At 46.8% G+C, this 22,301-nt stretch overlaps 1 protein-coding gene across 2 annotated transcripts in view; it reads left to right on the forward strand.

Moving 5' to 3' along the window:
* The window catches only part of LOC146861859 (uncharacterized), a 141,718-nt gene extending 119,932 nt beyond the window's left edge, over positions 1–21,786 (forward strand). The window contains exon 8 of one of the 2 annotated variants that reach the window (XM_085641029.1): positions 12,934–21,786. In XM_085641029.1, the coding sequence (XP_085497155.1) occupies positions 12,934–13,670 (737 nt within the window). In that variant the 3' untranslated portion in view covers positions 13,671–21,786. The remainder of the gene's footprint in view (positions 1–12,933) is intronic. The other variant, XM_085641030.1, reaches the window with a different exon arrangement.
* The last annotated feature ends 515 nt before the right edge of the window (positions 21,787–22,301 follow it).

The following is a 22,301-nucleotide window of genomic DNA, read 5'->3' on the forward strand; positions in this document are numbered from 1 at the left end:
TTTTTTGACCGACCCGAGGCGGCTGGGGACTGGTTGGACACTCTGCCTGGAGGTCGGGGCCGAGGGGGTGGGGGGGGTGCGGTTGGCGGGGAGGGCCCGCCGGATCAGAACTGAGGGGTGAAGAATAGGCCTTGCTCTGGACAACATTCCTTTACCATTTACTGATCGTGTATGTTCCCCTCCGATGGAGGTCGTGTGGGGTCTGTTGGGGGCTTCCCTCCTCCTCTGGGGGACTAGTTAGTTTTTCATCTATGGGGCGACAGGCACACTGCACTTTGGGGGGGCTGTTTGGGCTCATGCAGGGGTGCAGGGAGGGGGGAGTTCTGTTGGGATGGGGGGGTGGGGGGGGTGTGTCGTTTGTTTGCACCGCAAGGCAAGCCCTTTACTGTATTGTTGCTCTCGAGATGCTCTGTGGGGGACGACTGATTGCTTCTACGTATGATGGGGGGTAGGGATTTGACTGTGTTGTCATGGAATGTTAACGGCCTGGGGGACAGGATTAAGCGTGGTGTGGTCCTGCAGTACCTGAAACGTATCTCACCAGATGTTATCTTCCTGCAGGAGACACACCTCATAGGTAACTCCTTTCATGCAATGAATCGGCGAGGCTATCGTTTGGTGGCCCACTCGGGCTTCACCTCGGGCTCGCGGGGGGTGGGTATCATGATTAAGAACTCGCTCCCGTTGGAGATTGATGAGGTGCGCCATGATGAGAGGGGACGCTACGCTGTTCTGGTGGGTAGAATGGAGGGTAGAGTGTTTGTTTTTATATCAGTGTACGTCCCGCCTGGGTTACAATCTACTACATTTGCGGATTTGGGGCGCCTCCTCCTGGACCTCCCGGGTGGCCTGCTGGTGGTTGGGGGGGACTTTAATGCGGTAGTTTCTGGGTCTCTGGATCGCCATCCCCCTAGGGACCTCCCCCGGGCACAGGCCTGGCTGTCCGGCCTTTTAGATACTCTGGGCCTGGTGGATTGCTGGCGACTGAGGCATCCCGCGCAGCGGCAATACACCTTCCACTCGGGTGCCCATGGTAGCCTCTCGCGGCTTGATTACATCCTTGTCCCGGCGGCCTATGCTGGGAGGGTGGGAGAGGTGTGCCATCTGGCGCGGGGCATTTCAGATCACTCCCCAGTACTGTTACATTTCGATGTCTTCCCTAGGGGGGGGGGCAGGGTGGCTCCAATCAATGCTTGGTACTTGCGTGACCCCACTATTCGTGCCGACTTGATCAAATCCTTACAGCGATACTTTGATGAGAATGTGGGGTCTGTCCCTTCGGCCATCTCCCTGTGGGAGGCTTTTAAGGTAGTTCTCAGAGGGGAGGCCCTCTCCTTTATCTCCCAGGCCCGGAGGCGCGAGCGGGAGGAGGTAACCCGGGTGGAGGCCGAAATTGCGGAACTAGAGGGTGACCTGGGGAGCGGGGTAACCGACGCCAAGTTGCATGTTCTGCACCTCAAGCAGGCGGCCTATAGGGCCCTCGTCACGGAGGCGGCCAGGGGCCTCAGTAGAGAGCAACAGGGGCGACTGTATGATGTGGGTGATAAGGCTGGTAAATTGATTGCGTGGTTGGACAAGAGGGAGAGAGCGAGTCGTGTGGTTCCTTTGATTGAGGGGATGGATGGTGTGCCTGTCACCGAGCCGGAAGCCATTGTCTCCTGCTTCGCGGATTACTTCCGCGAGGTGTACTCCCCGGTTTCTCCCTGCTCGGAGGAAGATTCCCATGCCCTGCTTCGGGACATCGCGCTGCCCTCCCTTACGGTGGAGGACAGGGATTTGCTGGACGCTCCTCCCACCTCGGACGAAATTGCCCTGGCTATTCGCTCGGTCGCATCCGGCAAGGCCATGGGCCCCAATGGTATCCCCATCGAGCTCTACAAGCTACGACCGGATGTACTGGCGCCCCACCTGCGCGCCATGTTCCTGGCGGCCCGCTCGCAGGGTTCCCTCCCGCCGGACCAGCGTCTGGCCACAATCGTGGTGATCCACAAGGAAGGGAGACCCCGTGAGCGGGTTACATCCTATAGGCCTATCTCGCTCTTGAACGCGGAGCCCAAAATCCTCGCCAAAGTGCTGGCCAACCGGCTGGTTGGCGTGGTGGGCGATTTGGTCCACCAAGACCAATCTGGCTTTATACCCCATCGCAACACGGCTCTTAATCTGCGACGCTTGCATGGGGTGCTCGCGCGTGTCCCGTTTGTGCGGGAGCCGGCCATCTTGGCGTCCTTAGACGCCACCATGGCGTTTAACACGCTTGAATGGCCATACATCTGGGCGATGCTGGCGAAATTTGGATTTGGACCGGGATTCATTAGCTGGGTCAAATTGTTGTATTCGGGCCCATTGGCGCAGGTGGTGGTGAATGGGCGAGTCTCGGCCCCCTTCGCGCTGGGGCGGGGCACGCGTCAGGGTTGCCCCTTGTCACCGCTCCTGTTTGCATTGGCCTTGGAGCCCTTGGCGGAGTGGCTGCGGTGGCACCCCTCCATCCGTGGTCTCCGCTGGACCCCCGAGCATGAGGACCGCGTGTCCCTCTACGCCGATGATATCCTTTTGTATCTCGCCTCCCCGCGCAACTCGCTGATTGTCCTGGTTGATGTTTTGCGCTCCTTCGGTCGTAACTCAGGCCTTGTCATCAACTGGGCGAAATCCTGCGTGTATGTGCTCTCCGGGGAGGCTCCGGCCCTACCACGGGACTGCCCGATCCAGATTGCCTCCCAGGGGTTCCGGTACCTGGGTGTATATATATTACTCTAGACCCGGAGGTCCGCTACGAGCGGAACTTGCTGCCCCCCCTCCAGCGCTTGCGGGAGGACGTTGCGCGCTGGCGGCGTCTTCCGCTTTCGCCGCTTGGCCGAGCGGCCTTGTTTAAGATGATGTCCTTGCCGCGCTTTCTGTATGCGCTTCAGAATACTATGGACTTGGTTCCGGCGCGCTACTTCCGTGAGGTGGAGAGCCTGCAGCGGCGCCTGTTCTGGGACGGGAGGCCGCGTATTGCTCTGGCTAAATTGACGCTCCCGTGGTACGATGGGGGGGTCGCCCTCCCGGACATTAAACGGTATTACTGGGCCTCCCAGCTAGCTGCAATTAATCATGGCCTTTACGGGCCCGCCCTGAACCCGGCATTTGAAATGGACAAGATGCTCCTGCCCGGTGGCGACTACAATCGAGCGCTCTACTCTGGCGCGCCCGACTCCCGTCTGACGGGACCGACGCGTGTCATGGTGCGTGTCTGGCACGCGGCTAATGCAGCGATGGGGTGGAGGGACCGTTTGACCCGGGCGACACCGCTATATGCGTCTGAGAGGTTGGGCTCCCTGTGGACATCGAAGGGCTTCGAGAAGTGGGACACGATCGGAATCAGCACAGTGGGAGATCTCTGGACGAGGGGGGGATTCAAAACTTTTGAGACGCTGCAGACGGAGTTTCAGCTGCAAGGCAGTGAGTACTTTCGGTACTTACAAGTCCGCCATGCGCTGGGCTCCGTCTTCCCGGATGTCGCGTCCATTCCGGAGTCTTCCCCCCTGGAGGACCGAGTGCTGGATGGCCATGTCCCAGACAGCATGATCTCCCTTATATATAAAAAGCTGATCAACGACAGATCGTGCCTGCTGACTAGTCTCCGCGAGGCCTGGGTTGCCGACGGGTTGGAACTGGACGACGAGGACTGGATCTCCGCGGTGGCCTCTCCGAAGGAGGTGGCCATCCCGGCTCGCCTTCGCTTCGTCCAGCTTAAGATCCTCCACCGGTTTTACGTGACGGGGCCAAGGCTTCTACGTATGGGCTTTGCTGGTGACGGATTGTGTAAGCGTGGCTGTGGTGCTTTGGCAACTTTCATGCATATTCTGTGGGAGTGCCCAAAGGTGGAGCGATTCTGGCGTGGTGTGCATGAGGTCCTGCGTGTGGTTACGCGTGTCGCGCTGTTGCCTGAAGCGAGGAGATGCTTGCTGAATGTGTGGGAACCAAATGACTATTCGGTCCCGCAGAAGCGGTGGGTGACTCTGGGATACATGATAGCTAAGCGTGACATTGCTCAATTGTGGGGATCCCAGAGGCCCCCGGCGGTGTTGGCCTGGAAAGAACATATGGATTGGTGTATGTTTCGTGAAAAGGTAGTGTATGTGGCGAGGGGTAAGCCTGGGGCGTGGGTGAAAATCTGGGGCCCCTGGAACGCCTATCGCGGGGGTATTTGTGAGCCGCCACTGCTACCGGCCGCCTCACCAGCTCCGTCCCCCTAGCCGACCCCCTCCCCTAGCCGCGGGCATGTGGTTCCCCTGTCCTTGATCTATTCCCATTCCCCTCTTCAGAGTTTGGCTGCTGGTTGGGATCCCCCACTTAAGGAGCACGTGCCGTCACTTTGGATTGCGGGTTGCCTTGCGGGTGTGGTTTTTTGTGTTGTTCTGTTTTGAAAAAAAGGAAACCGTATTGTGGGCTTGGAGTTATGTGGCCTGCGCCATTGATATCTCCTGATTTACCGATCTGCACCGCCAAGAGACTTTTACTGTAGGTATGTCATATGCTTCTGCCACTCTAGCGGCCGGCCGGATGGTTGTAGGCCCATACCTGTAACCCTTTTTTAACATGTAATAAACGGTTTCAAAAAAAAAAAAAAAAAAAAATGGTGGGAGTCGGCTCACTGACCATGGGGACTGGGATTTCTTCATCCGTTGTTTCAGAAGAACTATCCATAACAGCAGGTGCTACATCGGGGAAAGTTAGTCAGTCTTGGGCATCCATACCAGAGAAGGCCTGAAACCTGTTAGATAAGGAAATAGGGGAAACAACCGACATCGGGAATCTTATAGAAGGCTTATAAAAATATCCCAGTGGCAAGGCCCAGATACAAGTAGAGTTCTTAAAACAGGAGTCCTGGGCCCTTAGTATCGATTTAACAACCGATAGGTTACGGAAGTTGATAACCACACAATCCCCATTGATGTTCTTTGGGGATTGTCCCACCCACCCGATTCTACGAATCATGACGATGTTATTACTTATGGGTACCCTGAAACCTTTGTGTTTGGATAACCAGTCTACAGATTAGTTGCGCAATTGGGCCCACAATTCAGTTTGATCTGGCCTAAGAGGGGGCACACCAGCCAAGACCAAAACGTAAGGGCATGCAGCCGGGGTAAGTCTAGTACATCTCCAGAGCCCTTAGCATTCAAACGATTCAACACATTCAGCACATTAGGACCACCCCTACCATTATTGCAATCTCCCATACTGGTATTGGCCTGGGTAATGGGTAAAAGTCTTGAGGAGCCCGCAGGCTGGGTCAGTGTATAATCAGACGGATTCAAAGGACTACCCATCCCACCTGTCCCCAGTCCTCCCGGCCCCGGATTAATGCTATTCCCCCCGGGACCAGATGCCATAGATAATAATCGAGAAGTGACGGGAGCGCTAATACCCATACTAGCTTTACCTGCTAAATGGCCCGTTTCCCTGTTGTTTCCCCCCCATGGACCTAGTCGCTTCAGGTATTATCGGAGCCATAGGTACTACAGCTGTACCCCGCACTGCACATTGACACCCACAAGCCACCTGGTTAGATGACACATTGCTATGTTTTTGAAGGTGCAGCGATTTTTTACTCAATTGCCCCTAATTTACATAGTAGGGGCGCTAGGAGAACAGTTATTAGAGTCTCTAAGCGTTTCCAATGATCAGGGTCACTCCCAATATCCGCCATAGTACGGAGGTCAATATTTGACAAAAGGGACATACCACCAGCAGCTTCTAAGATCTGGTGCTCATGTGGCCCTGTCTCTTAGTGCATGGATTTAAGATTAGGCTTATTCTTCTGTGCCACACTTCCCCTTGTACGTTTCGCAGGCGGTTCACCATAGCCTCCCAACAAAGGTTTTATGGTACGTGCCGGTCTTTCCTTTAGTGCTCTTTTAATTTTTTTAGGTCTAGTAGCAGGGTCACCTTGGGCTGGACAGGTCGTAGTTAAAGTATGAGCTGAGGATAGAACCGAGGGCGCAGGGGATCTACTATCTCCAGGGTTGAATTGATTATCGAGTCCTGAGTTTGACTCATTATTGTATTTTGAGCAGGGTCCTTATTATGTGAGTGCCCCTCCTCCGGAGCCCCCAATATAGCAGCTGCATCGTCAGCTTGTTTCCCGACAGAACTTTTCCCTGGGATATCAGAGCATTGACGATCCAAGTTTTGTGGTGCGCCCAAGGGAGATTTAGCCATAATTATACCTCCCAAAGATGACCTTTTCTGTCCGAAATAGGTGTCCATGGAGAGTCGTTTTTCAGTAAGCTGAATTTCATGTGAAAAAACTGACTCGGCTCTAGACAAAAACGCATCCAATGTTCCCGCTACCCCACCCCCTACCCGTGCTCCAGTTGCCTTCCGTTTTGAAGTCATAGTCTGTGCCTGAATATAAATGTAGCACAAAGTTCTGAGCAGGCACACGTATTAAAATGAATAGTGAATTTGAACCTTATGTGACAGCTGGTAACCAAAGCACATCCAACGGCTAGGAGGGGTGGCCCAGCCCTGTCTCCTCCTGCCTCGGACAGGCTCAGACCGGCCAGCCCTTGGTCCGGGCTTCGGCCGGGCGCGTCCCGCGCCCGTCTCGTGCTGCGTGGGTCGCAGTGCTGCTTTGTAGGCACCTCCTGGTGCTGTGGCAGGGTTGTAGGCAGCAAGGGAGTCTGGGAAGTGTAGTTCGGCACTCTCCCGCTCCCCGTGGCAAACACCCAGCCCTCAGCGGACTTGTCCCCCACCACAGGAACAACAAACGGCAGGTAGGCTTTCCCGTGCTGCGGGGGTCGCGGTGCCGCTTTGTAGGCGCCTCCTGGTGCTGCGGCAGTGTCGTAGGCAGCAAGGGAGTCTGGGAAGTGTAGTTCGGCACTCTCCCGCTCCCTGTGGCAAACACCCAGCTCTCAGCTGACTTGTCCCCCACCACAGGAACAACAAACGGCAGGTAGGCTTTCCCCCAGACGTATGTCATATGCATGTTTTTATCCAATAGCCTGTGTGCTTCGTGTGCAAACGTAGTTGCATATTGCGGTTATTAAAAAAACAAAAAAAATGCTATGGGCACGGGGAACCACTACATTTCTACACCCCAACAAGACTCCTCAACCATATGCCCACTGTGAATCGAACGAGGATGGTGTTAAACCTCATAGTCCCATTATGGCACCAGGCCCCACCCTTACCACAACAGAGTATGCATGCATAAATAAATACACAACACAACTTTTGTTTGGGAAAAATATTGCTGCAGGTTTATTCCATACAAAAGTATGCAATATGGTGGGTTATCTTACGGGCGATCCAAGGGCAGGCAGCTGTATAAACCTATGCTGCCCTGCCCGCCTGATGAGCCACGCACTGTGGAGAAACCAATCAGCGCTCCCCTTATGGGGGGTGATCCCCTTACTGGATCACGGGTGATCCCCTTACTGGATCATGTGACACATTGGTCCCTTATTACTCACGCCCTTTTCAGGGCAGAGCGTAGCAAGGCGAACCCCCGGTTGTTCAGGCCCACAACCGCCCGAAGGACTAACGGGGCGCCGACGTAGTTGTTCCAGGACCCTCCACACGAGGTTCCTGTGATTTGGCTCTGGCACCCCTATTGTGCTCTTGCAGAGGTAAACTTTCTGTACCCATATGCTTCCAGATCGCCCAAGATGGCCGGGGGAGGCATAAATACCTCCCCCTCCTCTTTGTGCCGGAAGTGACGTAGCTGGTCAGGGGACTCCTCCTATAGTCCCCCGTCTTAGTGGGGGTGGGGGAGTGCCAAATGCGACTAAGGGTGGCCGCCCGCTTAGGGTGGCCCCCTGCGGGGGCCGCGGGCAGCCGCAATTTAGTGAGGCAATGTGTCCCAAGACAGGGCACTGCACAACATATCAAGAATACAGTTAATTAAGTACGGACAGATCTAATAAGTGAATTCTTTTTTTTTTTTTTTTTTTTTTTTTTGGAAAACCTTTATTGACATTTCAATAAGAACAACTATGGGCCTACAACCCCCCGGGGCCGGCCGCTAAGCAATCAGATCAAAAACGGGCAAGTATAAACACAGGCAGCACTTCGGGGAGCAGAATCGTAATGCTAATACTGTGGACAGCATAAGTAGGGCACCAGGAGAAAAAGGTTTTCATTTTATAATGAAACAAGGTAGAAGGATCAGGTGACAAACAATTTTCAAACAGCGAGTACAAGTATGCAGAGTAATAGACGTTAGCGATTTACAGCAATCTATTAGGTCAATGGCGCAAACACAAGAACATCAGGATGGGGAAGAATAGCATAGACAGTTGCGCCCGCAGTCCCCCGCCGAACTCCCCGAGAACACCCCAGAAGTTGTGGAACACAGGAAACGGCAACAAGTCATAGCAAAGGAGGTGTATCACGCTGATCCCAGAAAAAGAAAAACAAAAAGAATCAGAGAAGAAAAAGGAGGCCATGGAAAAAGAGATGAAAGAGTACAGAATCCCCTCCCCCAACCCCCACCCCGCACCTCTGCAGATGAGTATGGCCCCCCCCCCCAGCAGTGTGCCTGTCGCCCTGGAACCAGACCCGAAATATAGGAGAATAGGGAAAAAGAAGTAGGAAAAGAACCCCCCCGGACGGGGGGGTAGAGAGAGTATTAATAAACTGGAGGAGGGCCTTAAAAACATACCCCCGGCTTCTCCCTCCCGCACGGTAAGTTTCCCCCAGCGTGAACAATGAACAGCACAAAGTCAATCGTCTCAAAAACAAGATGGGGAGCATTAGGCACCTATTATGCTAGTAGTCATGCCAGGAGAGCACGCAACCCCTGAGCCCGCCCGTCCACTAGATGACCCGCCCTGAAGGATCAGCCTTATCCCTGACCACTCCTTGGAATTCTGCCCATGTCAACCCCTCGACCCAGCACCATATCCAATGTTCCACGGTAGAGGAGTGTCCAAAAACGACCGAGAAGCGACGCACACAGGTGGGGTGGAAGTCTCTGAGCATCAACACAGTCCGCCGCGTGGAGAAACAGGCTTCCCAGTGCTGCCCTAGGGTGTGCACTGCACTCAAGGTCCAGGAAGGCAGAAGCAGCCAAAGCAGACAATAGTTGCTGGAGTTGTCTCTGGGTCGCAGGAGGGCACGTACGGGACGAGGCCACCACATCCCACTCAGGTCCAACGCCTCCGGGACAGATCAGGCCCTCAGCAGGACGAACACACTGTAGTATACTGGCCGGAGCGTACAGCTGTGCACTAACCTCAGGGGTGGCCGCCACCGTGTCCTCCTGTGCGCAGTGTGAGTAGTCCCTGTGTGCGTGCGGACAGGCGGGCCGCCACTGCCCCAACTCTGACGCAACACCGTCGAGCTTACTCCCCAAGACCCCGAAACCATGAACCAAGGAGGAGTGAAGAGCACCAAGAGCCTCGAGGAGGTCGCCGTACCCCAGCACAGCTCTCTGCGATCGCGCCGCCACACTCCCAAAAGTCGCACCCTCACAGGCCCGCTGCGACCCAGCGGACAGGATGGTAGGCTTCATCGCAACAAGATGGCCGCCAAGTATGCCCGACCCTCACCGGGGCCGGGACCCTGGGACAAGCGTCGCGATGTCCACGTCGCGGGTGACCGGGTTCCGGGGGCAGGCAAAGAAACTATCCGTTGCGTGGTCACGGGCAACAGTCGTCCCCACCACGGACCAGCTCCCGTAGATCCGGGGGCGGCCCGCAATGATCAGGGCAGGATACGGACGGCGGCCGGGCAGCTCACCATCAAGGCAGGGGCAGTCACCGGAGGATCTAAGAATTGCACCCCCGGACATGCACTCGGTCCGCTACGCTTGGCAGTAGAAGTGACCACGCCGAAATGTAGGCCGAGTTTGGCACCGCTCCGGTGGGCCGACTCCACCCAGTCACAACCGGCCGCTGTTGTTGCACTGCCACCCGGCCACGACGTCCACTCGAGGTCCCGGCTCCAGGGCCGCACAGGCCGCAAAGTTCCGATGCAGTTTTCTCCGGCGATACCGCAGCTAGAAACCTCGGAGTCACACAGTCGGGAGCCCCTCTCCTTCAGAGACACGACCACACAGCACAGGTTGAGGATCTCAGGCAGGATATCCGTGCGGGATGCGGAGGTTCACGGAGCCGGGAGTCTACGCTGCCGTCCCGGTCGCCATCTTGGCTCCTCCTCAATAAGTGAATTCTTGAGCAGAATTCTAAAATTCTGAGATATTTATTACAAAAATTCCAAGGTTACAACAAAGAAATGTAAAAGTACAGATGCATTTGTTATTGCCATGAAGGCTCTCAGTAATAGGAAAATACAGATTATTACGTGAAATTCAAAGTATTCTATGTCCCAAATGAGTAGCAAAATCAGTCTGTTGTAAAAATGTTTCTATATTCTTAATCACTGCTAATGAATACACTTATCTAATATATGCTGTGGAATTATGAAGAGATTGTATAAATGGGGTCTGGTTTTACTTGGCCCGTTTTAATAATTTGTTTTTATTATTTTACCTTCTGACAGTGAATTTTAGAAAGGATCCCAATATTGCATTTATTGTTTGTTCCTGGTTTTTAAACATGGACAGGTTTTGTTACATTGGTATTTGTAATGTGAAATCAGCTGGCTGCTAGTAATATATATTTGGGTATTGTGTATTGTGGATTTTTTTTCTGTACTTTTGTGCATCTATCAAGTGTGGATATAGTAACGATGATGATTAGTAGCAAAATCAGTAAGAAATCAGAAATCACTTCTAGTAGCATCAAAAGTAATCTGACTCACTGCCGAATGTAAGGGTTTATATAGGAAATCTTCATTTAGGAACACATTGAAAGTGCAAACTGATTAGAGTGTAAACAAATGAATACAATTTCAGCACATCCCGGCACAAAACATTAGTCATACTGTGGTATGACTCTAAGCCACTATATGAATATTCATTCAGCTAGAGAAGCTGAAATCATCCAGAGACAGCAAAACAAACTAATTACAAAACAACAGTGAACTATTGTGAATGAATGCAACACAATGAGCTAGCAAAAAAGACCATGAGCAATTAGAGGGGGAAAGCCAGATCAATTTACATATGACTTGTAACGGGTCCCTTAACAGTGTTACTTAGGGCAACAACAAAAGTCATTTATAGAGCGTGCAGCTACCTTACCGACCAATACAACGGATAGGGTGTCAAAACTTATAGATGCCTTTGGAAGAATAATGCTCTCTAACCAGTTTAGCCATATGTTCCTTGAATGCTATGTGCCTTTGGGCAGGTGTACTCATGTTTTATTAGCCACAGCAAGCAAGATATTGCTGGCTGTCCAGGAATGCTTCAGAGCCTCGTTGGCTGAAATGATACATGGTGGTCAGGACATGGTCAACGACTTTGTTAGCAGAGCTGTTGGCACCAAAGTAGTGCTAAGGAAGGCCACTTCCATGACATCGACTGGATTTTACCAAGATGTCAAAGTGTCCTTAATGGACATGCCTTTTGTTGGCTCCAGATTGTTTGGAGAGAAGGCTGATTCAGCACTCAAATGATTTAAGAATAATCCTGCTGCAAAAGCCAAAGCAGCCCCAAGGAAATATCCTTGGGAATCTTGACTCCCGCCAAGCAGTTCTACCAACAGTACAGAACATTTAGTGGTTATTTCAAAGGAACTAGCTTCCAGACAATGCCCGCCTTCCTAACATATGCAACAACAGCAGACGCAATCCTTTCAGGGCGGCACCAAGGCTGTTTGCACCAGCAGGAACATCTTTTCTCCAATAATTCTTCTCCAGCTGCAGAGGCTGCAAGCCACTTTAACTTGTCCTCACTCACCTAAACCCATCTGTTAAGAGACACAATATGTAATTTCCTGACCTCTTAGAGATACAGCACGTCAGACAAATGGGCCTTGCAAATCATTTAAAGGGGGCACAATCTTCCTTTCGAATTCACCCTACCTCATTTCCCCCTTTCCCATCAAAACAACTATGAGCAGACTATTCTGAGAAGTAGCTGTAAGAATTCAGCCTTCTGCTGACCAAAGGTGCCATCGAGCCGGTCTGGATAGCGATGAACGGAGGCCTCAGGCTTATACAAGACCCCCTTACACTGAATGATTTTCTGAGGAAAGATACATTCAAAATGCTGCCCAGTCCTGATTCTTTCTGCTCTGAACCCAGTAGATTGGATAGTGTCCTTGGACTTGCAGGATACATATTTTCATATGCCCATACTGTAGTCCCACTGGTGTTATATGCAGTTCATGGTGGGTTAGCAGCACTTCCAATTTGCAGTGTAACCTTCAACATTACCTTGCCTTCTCAGGTGTTCACCAATGCGACGGTGGTGGTCGCTTCCCATTTTCAAAGGGTGGAATACATGTGTTCCCATACCCCGGCAACAGGCTGCTCAAGTCAGGCTCACAACAATCAGTCATAGGCCACCTCTGGATTACAGCCAAACTCCTGACATCCTTGAGGTTTTCCACCAATCAATCAATCAATCAGGCGGTTATATCGTGCTGCTACTCTCCCGTAAGAGTCTCAAGGTTCTGGTCATCAACAAGCTTTCATCAAACCTATCCTAGACACAGTAATGTTCTAGGCCTTTCCACTGCCCCAGTGAGTCTGGGATATCGAGGATATGATTCTGATGTTTCAGGCTCAGTTTATCAGTGTGTGGAACATTGCAGTCAAATTTTGTGTATCCAGTCTGGCGCCTGGGGATATTCGAAAGGTGAGGAATCTGTGGTTAGGGAGACTATCCACAAGAGAGAGCATTCTCAAAGGTGAGTAACTTGTTCTTCTATGTCTCTTCACTCATCTTGTTTTGTGAATACTTCTCATATAGTACTTTTCAAAGTATTCTGTGATTATCAAGAATATCTATTTGCCAATGCAGTTTGCAGCGAACGATCTATCTTCAAACATTTGGTGGAAAGCTATTGACATGACTGCATTTTAAATCAACAGGTGATGGAGGCATGAAAAGAAAAAGCAATAACGAAGATTTTCCAAAACATGCTGAAAAAATACCAACATGCAGAGTTTCACTTAGGAAATCTAAAGCAAATGTGCGACAGAGCTCAGAAAAAGGAACACTTTCACTGAGTGAGCTGTGGACAGAGACTAATCAAGAAATGAGAGGACATGATACGGATCTCTGTGGAAGTGATTACAGTAATGAAATGCATTCCAGTGTTCACCAGGGCACTCACAAAGCAGCCAGCTCTTACTTGTATAATGAGCCAGATGGTATTCTTAGGAACACTACACTTGTTACTTATCCACAGAAAACAGCACGTAACTGGAGGCAATACATTGGTACTGAATTTGTGCAAAACACCAGTAAGAATGGTCCCCGTAATGTACAAAGAGCAGATACAAGAAAGAGGCCATTTCAGTGTCCTAAGTGTAAAAAAAGCTTCATCCAGAAGCGTCATCTTAATAGACATTTGAACATACATACGGGCGAGAGACCATATCAGTGCAATGAATGTGGTAAAAGCTTTATACAGAAACAGCATTTTATTGGACACCAGAGAATACACACAGGAGAAAGACCTTATCAGTGTAGTGAATGTGATAAAAGTTACACTTTAAAACAGTGCTTAATTATTCACCAAAGAAAGCATACTCAAGAGAAAGCCTTCCAATATACTGAACATGAGAAAAGATTGAGCCAAAAGCAAAATCTTATTATGCACTAACAAGTGTGCATGGATGTGAGAAAGCAAATTCCAAACAAAATCCATCACTCCCTCGAAAAAATGTAATATACTTCAAACTTCCATACCAACAAAATGTGCATTACATAGGCAAATTGTACACAAGTACATATGCAAACCAGATTTCTAAAATCTAGCATCCTTTTACAATCACAGTAATAAATCTAGAGTGAATTAAACAAGGTTCTTTGAAAGCAAATATAAACCAGCTTTATGTACAAACAACAGTGACAGCTCCTGTACAAGAAAGGCATGAGATCAGATCAGATGAAAATGGATTAATGTCAAAGTATATCTTATAAATAACCACTCACAATGTGGGCACTTTAAACGCCTAACAGAAAGGGTACCAAAAAAAGTGGTGTTCGGTGCAAAAAAACACGGGGTTCTTCTTTGAATTTTCCATTCCGCTCACACATCAGAACATTGTGATTGTATGCAGTTTTCCAGATGAAGCATGCAGAGACACATCCTAGTACTGCGGTCTATTTCCATCAGGGTTTTTGTTTTGCAAGTAACCGTGAACCCTAATATGCATTATTGCAATACATCATATACTGCTCAGCCCCACCATTGGCAGAAGGTCCAGTGTAAGCTGATTTGTTTAGTTCCTAAGTGTCTGCTTAATCTGTCTCCATATATCTCCCCACTCCCATCCTTGCCCAGATAGAAGAATTACATACCTCTATCCAGTACCCGGGCACCAGATGAAGCGATTCCCCAAAGGAGTACAGCCTTTTCGAATGTGGCCCTGCATTTTGGAATTCCCTTCCTTTATGGTTGCACTAGCTAGATCCCCTAGGGACTTTCCGGAAGACACTAAAATCCTACTTGTTTTAGTAGTGTTCCTGCAAGGCAGGTAGCAAGATCCACACTAAGACCTAATTGAGGTACATGAAGAGCTCGTAAGAAATATTCTCAGTGGGTGAATCAATAAAACCAAACTCTTGGATTTTTTAAATGTATAATATTTTATAAAATGCAACCCTCACTTTATAAGTTGTATTGAAGTTATCATGAACAGGTGCTCGAATCCCCAGGACATATATGTTCTCAGATTAAACTAATTTCATTTATTTTAGGGATAATATTTGTCACTTCAGTTATACCTAGGACGAACATACTGATTAGCTTCAGCAATAGAAGCATCTGGCCTTATCTCCTCTGTAACGTTTTCCAGGGCCTGTTCTGGCCTGGCCTATGCAAAGCAAAGATGTAGATTTTCATCACCAACTCGTAAGAGACTCTGCTAACCTTAAAAAAGTGCAATCTAATGGTGAAAAGGTAGCTACTTCTGCTGTAAGTAGTTCACAGTATCCTGTGTTTACTGTAACGAAGGAGAAGAGTGGAATTTGGGATTCGGGAGGAAAGTATAAATAACTTCTCCTTTAAGCACCAAAGAACATTAACTACATGCTCCATGTGCTCCTGAATTTCAGTTAGGAAGCTCCCAGTAAAATCATCATTATTTCATATGAGGTGCAGTTGTTAACCCATCTTGTCTCATGTATGATTCTAAGACATAAATGAAGCTTCTTTAATTTTTTTGTCTTGAGAGGCGTCATAGAAGAGGCTATTCTACCATGAGTAGGGAAATATGTGCCAAAATAATACTGCAGACATATACAAGACTCTTTGCTGACTGAACTAATGTACGAATATTCGGGCACTTTCCTCCCTTAAAAGATGTCAGGATGCAGAACTAGACTATATGAAAGAAAATGTCTCCTGTATTTTTGGCTTCCTGTAGACCCAACCCTCCCCCCGCCCCCCACCCCCCCCCACACAAACACACACACATCTTCAACAGGAGAATCTATATAAAGTACAATGAAGCAGTTTCTCAAAATTCTGCATCGCTCCAGGTCGTTCAGATGTTAAAGCAATAGGTATTTCCATCAGTGTAAAAGCACATCACTAATTGATGTCGACCATGCTCCCGCTCATGAATGTTGACCGTAACACTAGGCGTACATTTTGACAGCACTCATACTCCCATGAGTTTATATCAGCAGCACTTTCAATAAGTAATATTGATAGCTTTTACAAGCATGAATATTGGATGCTTGGTTAGGTATACAATTTGACATTACTCGATGGCACCGCGATGGCTGCTACCCACATATAAATAGTGCCCCCATTCACAACAGAAATTGTTACAGCACAAACATGCCCAGCACTTGTGAGCCTAAATACTGGCACCACTTTTCCCTAGCATCAATGATTGCAGCACTACATACATATATAAATATATAAAACAGTTTTGCTCAGTTTTGACAGTACTCATGAACATAAATATTGACAGCACTTCCTGGAAAATATGTTAGCAGCATCCTTAAACATAATGTTGGCATCAGTCCTTCACATAAATGTTGACAGCATTTCCCGACGTATATTTGTGGGACTCACATGCAATGAATATTGTTAGTACACAGAGCCACACGTTTTAGCATCACTTTCATCCCAAACTTGAAAATCAGCAGGAGTTTCAACCACAAATTATGATCCCCTGCTGCAACTCATGTTTACAACCATTATGGTATAATCTCTGTTGCAGGAACTTCAGTGTCACAAGAATTGTATGTGATGTTTGATTGCAGAGGAAGTTTGCAATGTTGTGAACTTATAAATATAATATTTTAAAAGGAGAATTCTCCCTTTTTTTTGGAATGACTTCTGTTATTCAGGAACAAAAAAAAATTCTTATAATGTATCACTGATCTAACTAAAAAAAATTGACTAAAGGCATATTTGTTTCTTACCCTGCACCACAAATATTTTTGTGGCCCATCTCTCTGGTGGTTATTTTAAAACAATCCAGATTTTGTGAAAGTGTACACAATTCTCCAATTGCCTTAAATTTCATCAAATCTGCCAGCAGTATTGCAGATATCTGTTAACACTTTGCGTCATTTCGGATTGTTCAGAATTTCAAAATTGGCTGGAGCACAGTGTTTAGCTTTGCAGAATTTATCAGATGTACCGACATGATGTTTCTGGTAGAAGCAAAAAGGTTCTTATTGGCACATAAATATGTTTGGTACTGCAGGGGAATGTAGCATTATAGCTCACTGCCTAATACAGTATAGTTTTTGAAGACCTTCTACGCAAGTTACAGGCCCACCACAGGTGAGGCCCTATAACGAGGGAGGGGACCTTTAAAGAGCTGGTATAGTCTGAGGCAGAAAGGCTATAATGCTGTTCATACATACTTCCCACTTAGTGTATAATGTTGTACATTAAACAAAGAGAAAAACACAAAGAATTGAAGGGGTATCTAAAGACCTTTAAAAGCCAGTATTGGCGCTGTTCCACCCCTTTGTCTGTAGTGGAGCTTCTAACAATTCAGTGTTGTAGTACATATAAAGCCTACTAGAATTAGAACATTTCTGGATATTATAATAAAATTGTAAGAAAGTAAATGATTAATTGGGGTAGATTGTAGTCCACCACATGTAATAAAGTCACTAACCTGTTGGGCTCAGTCAAAGGTTTCAATAATTTAACCCTGAGCTCAACCTCTGTTAGCTATGACACTGAGCAGAGAGGCTTAACTTAAAGAAAATGTGTAAAGCATTTGGAAATATCAAAATAATTGTAAAGTCAAAAACACAACATAATAAAAATCCCACTCCAATTTACCAAAATATGGAAATATTTAATAAGCAAAATGACACCCAACACCAATAATCAAATAAGGGGAACAAGGATTGTTACATGTATTGTTGTGTGAATAGTGCCGAAAATCAGAAGGAGCCAATTATAATCTATGGAAGTGGTGGATCTGAACCTAGGCGTGAATTGAGGCTGACCACAATGAAGCCCTATTTGGATACAATAAGTGTATTGGTCCTGGTGAACAGCCTAGAAGTCGGAAAGTTCAATAAAGTTTCTAAATCCTACTTCGGAAAGGGACTTTGTAACTTTTTTTAAGAGAGGCGTTGAAATTTCTCCTGAATCCCAGCACAGCTTTTTCAGAGATGCTGGGAGCCTTGAATGGGAAGAAACTGAAATTCAATCTGCTGCTGTAGTAGGATACATTTTCCAGCGGGTCCCCCTGAAGCTCTGGATGACATTTTGTTTCAAAGATTCCCAAAAATTTTCTGGGGCCCAAACAATGACAAGAGTACACTTCTAAGGCCCCCAGGGCATCCGGGGGAGCATATACAGACACTGAGAGTGTCCAGTAAAGTCCTTCCAGTTGCTACTGGTAAGCTGAGCATTTCCAGAAAAAAGGGCTCTTGCTGCTTGTTATATCCCTGTAGCCACACTGGTCATCAGCCAACTGACCTTTGAAGTGCCTGTCTTTGTCCTGAGTACAAGAGGGAGCAGGTCCAGTCCTTCTGGGCTCTTTTCGGGTCACAGATAGCAGGTCCAGTCCTATTCTGATCTGCAGATCCAGAAAGTGTTCTCTGGAAATCCCTGGAGTGCCACATTTACGGTGACCACCAGTGTGGAAGGGGGTGACTATTGGGCTTTCATTAACTATTGGGTATAAATGGTCCCAAGAGAAACCATACCCACTTTTTCAATGGTTTCTTTCTGCCTTACTGCAAACAGGGCCAAAATTCTACATGCCAGGCCACTTTCAATATGGCGAAAGTCACCAGCTACACTAAACTTGCACTCTGAGGGCTGGGGTCAAATAGCACTAAAACCCAGTTTGAAGCAGGCTCTATACCCACAACAAGCCAGGAGAGTGAGGTCTGGTAAGACAAAAGCAGGGTCCCTCAGCATTCTGTTTGCTCACTTTCAAGTGTGTCATACATTTGTGTGCTTAATGGGGTTGGGTCCTTTGTAACACAGGAAAGGCTGGATCTCAAAACGATTACACAAGAATACAGATTACTCCACTTCAGTCGTTTTAAATAACGAAAAAGATGAGTTAGATTACGGTGGGCAGGATACTCCGTCACAACCGTGTCGGATATCTGGTCTGCTAAATTCAAGTGCATTTTGTCCTGTGGCACTTATAATATAACAGACAGTATATGTAACCAGATCAGTCGTATCAAGTGGAGAAATCACATAATTGTGAGTTACTTCTTCAAAGTATATTTTAAACTGTATACATTCTGGAGCATACTTTATATATCTTTTGCAAATTAAGAAATTTACAATAAAATAGATCTGCTTACATTGTACATTTTTTTATGTTAGTAGAGGCATCTGTATTTTTGTATAAAGTGTTATTTGTGGCTCCTGTAAGGCAGGATTTAACACTGTGGTGCCAACAGAATGGCAGTGCCCCACCTTTCTGCTGAGCACAAAGAAGTTAATCCCAGTTCATTCAGGGTTTGCCTGTCAGACATGGGGACCGATTGTATAGCTACTGGGAGGAATTTCACATTCATTCAGGCCAAGTATAGGCTGAGAGGTGCTGAGGAGTTAATGCAAGTTATCAAGCAGGGAGAAGGTACATTTTCCTTAATATTTATTAAAACTCCAATGTAACACTTGAAATGGAGTTTTGTTAACTATTAAAATAGTTGTTCAATTATTTTTCCATGTGGTCCCATTCCTGAGATACAGTATTGGTAGTTTAATAAGTGCTCTGTTTTGTCCTATCGGACATCCAGGGCCTTCAACTGTGAAAATTTCTTTTTGGGGCTTGTTATGGCAGGGACATTTTAACATGGCATTTCTGTCTGTCCCATTTTTAAATACAATGCCCCCTATCTTGTGGGCTTCTTGGTCGATGTAGGGCTGACTTACTAATGAAGGATTTTCCCCAGGACTATTTTAATAATCAGACTACAGGTTTAAACTGAAGCAGTCAAGACACTATGGTAGGCCTGAAGCCATGTTTTCCTTACCACACTAGTGGATGGCATAATAACTGCTGCAGGTGGCATTTCACTTTCTATGGTATAGGTGTATTTTGTGCACCATTTATTATGGACTTATTAGAAAGTCAAATACGCCAGTCAGGGATTAACCCGTTTTTACATGTTTTGTGTGTCAGAGCTAATTTATTGGGCATGGAACAGCAGTGCCCCATTGTGCAGAGTCTAAAAAAACAGTAAAAATTGGGGTGACAAGGTAAAAAAGAAATTGTTACCATTAGGGCAAACAGCAAAGAACATCACAGGTAATGAAGCATTTCATATCAGAAGATCAAAATGAATGTACACTATTTCATGAGATAATTCAGGTGTACATAACAAATGTCTCTGTATCTGGATTCCTATTCTTCACATCCTAACGTTCACATCCTTTCCCTTGACTGGCAGGTGGAGTAAAACCTTTCAAGTGCAAAGCAAACAATTATGTAATTTGAAGTAACTCTGTGAAAATAGTCATTTATGTTTGAATCAAATTTCCTACTGCTGAGGAGTCAGTAACTCAGCAAATGACGAAGTCACTGCCCTGCAAGAATACAGTCGTTTTTTAGTATTACATACATTTTGATTGATTCCATAGGTCTTCCCTTATGTTTGTAATCAAATTTGAATTCAGATCGCTTTGATTCTGCTATTAATATACACTGCTTGTTCAAATAATTATTGCCCTTTAAGATATAATAAAATTGACTCCTGGATAGTTGAAGGAGTAGAAAGGGCCCCAACATTGCCATAAGTTGTCTGTCCCTACATTAGAGCTATCCTTAAATGTACCATCCGTTAAATGTTTTCCTATAACATGCCCGAACTGCAAGATAAAAGGGTTAAATCGGGAATACCACCCCAACTGCAAATCCCGCTCTTTCCAGCATTTATAAGCTAAGAGTTCTGGACAAAGTTGAGAGAAGAGTACTACATGTAGTATACTTTGGTGAAAGTGCAATGTTCCTAAAATAAACATAGAGAAAATATTAGCAAGCCATATTAGGGAACAACTAAAAGCAGTATTTTAAAATACTGTAATAAAAAAAAAAACAAGGTGATGGATGAAATGCTTGAATCCGGCTGAGCCACTGACAATCGCTTGGGCCACATCACAATCCATCGTTTTTCGTCGACCATTCCACCACAGTTTGGACCCAGCCATATGCATATAAGTCTTGACCCTTCTGTTCATGGAAACAGTCCAGCTCAAACTGCCAAGCTAGGTCCTCCCTGAACCGTAACACAGGTAACCTAGGAACAGTTTAGCCCTAGTTAGGACTCTTCAGCCAGGTATAGCTGGTTTCCAGTGGCATAGTGAACCCGGTACTCAAGTCTGAGCATACCCGGTGCTCTTAGGGCATCAAATGCAAAAGCAACAAGGTGATGGATGGAATGCTTGAATGAACCTCAGCCACTAGCAGTCACTCGAGTCACATCCCAATCCATTGTTTTCCACCCACCATGTCACCTCAGTTTGGAGCCAGCGATTTGCAAATCAGTCTTGAGTCTGCTCCTCATCAGAACAGTTCAGTCAGAACTGCCAACCCAGGTCCTCCCTGCACTGGAACACAAGCAACCTACGACTGGTTTTGCCCTAGTTAGGGCTGTCCAGCCAAGTATAGCTTGGTTGGAGTAGCACAGTGAGCCCGGGACCCACAAGCATTGTCACTCCCATAAACACTTTGAAATGGAATTGTTTTTATATGGTGCATCATTTATTTTTTATTTAGGTTATTGCAATGCATTTCTGACATTAATACAGAGAAGCAGTAAAGTAATTCTTTAGTAACACTTGTTCATCTGGTTCCAATGTTTGTGTTTTGAGTATCCAGGCCTCCATGTTAAAGTGATATTTATATATTTTGTGTTCTATGTTAAATTATTACTGATTTGTTTTTCAACACTACTACGGTATAGAATGGGAAACGCAAAATAATTATTCCACGTGAGGTACATTTGATCACAGTGTGCAAACAGCTGTAATTCTTTAGGACATCCCTTGCACACTATACCTCCCTTAATGCACTTTACCCTTCTTTACTGGAATCCAAGCAGCACAAACGATACATCTCTATATTTAACCCTTTGACTGCTGAGGTTTGTTTCTCTGAAAAATTGGTGTTCTGTTGTTCTAACACACATAACTCTGTTATATTTTTAAACCCATACTAACTAGTTTTTTCACTCAGTTGATGAGTGTTGATTGGTGCAAGCTCTGAATCAATATCACTTGGTACCCTAAAGATATAATAAAAAATGTTGTGCTTTTTTCATTTGTTTAACAAGTGTGTTTAATGTTAACAAAATATGTTCTATTAACAAAAATATGTTGATCTGAACATCTGGAGTTTGGAAACACCAAACATAAGTGGGTTTTCTTACAGGATGTGTTCTGTTATATGAATTATGCAATATTAGTGCAGATGACCGGATTGCGGTAAAATCACTGTTTATGGTGCACTGTGCATTTGATGGTAATTATTAAACCCAGGACTAAATGGAAAGTATAAGTATTTTATATAATTTACATTTACTGGTGCAAGTCCGATTTCCATCAGCCTGATTGGCAGGCATTGAGAATGCATTGAACATGACATATGTTAGATTTTAAGCATTTGTTTCGTATATCTTGGGAAGGTTACAAAAGTGAACATCCCCGGGGGGCGTGGCCAGCAATATGGCCAGGTAGCTGCGTAGATTGGCAGCTTCAAAAGCCCGAAATAAATCCTGTAGTTAATCCTGTCCTTTGCAAGCCATCCAACGATCGTAGGGGAAGTTCTATCCC

Source organism: Triturus cristatus, chromosome 2_2, assembly GCF_964204655.1.
Source record: "Triturus cristatus chromosome 2_2, aTriCri1.1, whole genome shotgun sequence".
In the NCBI taxonomy this organism is placed as follows: domain Eukaryota; kingdom Metazoa; phylum Chordata; class Amphibia; order Caudata; family Salamandridae; genus Triturus; species Triturus cristatus.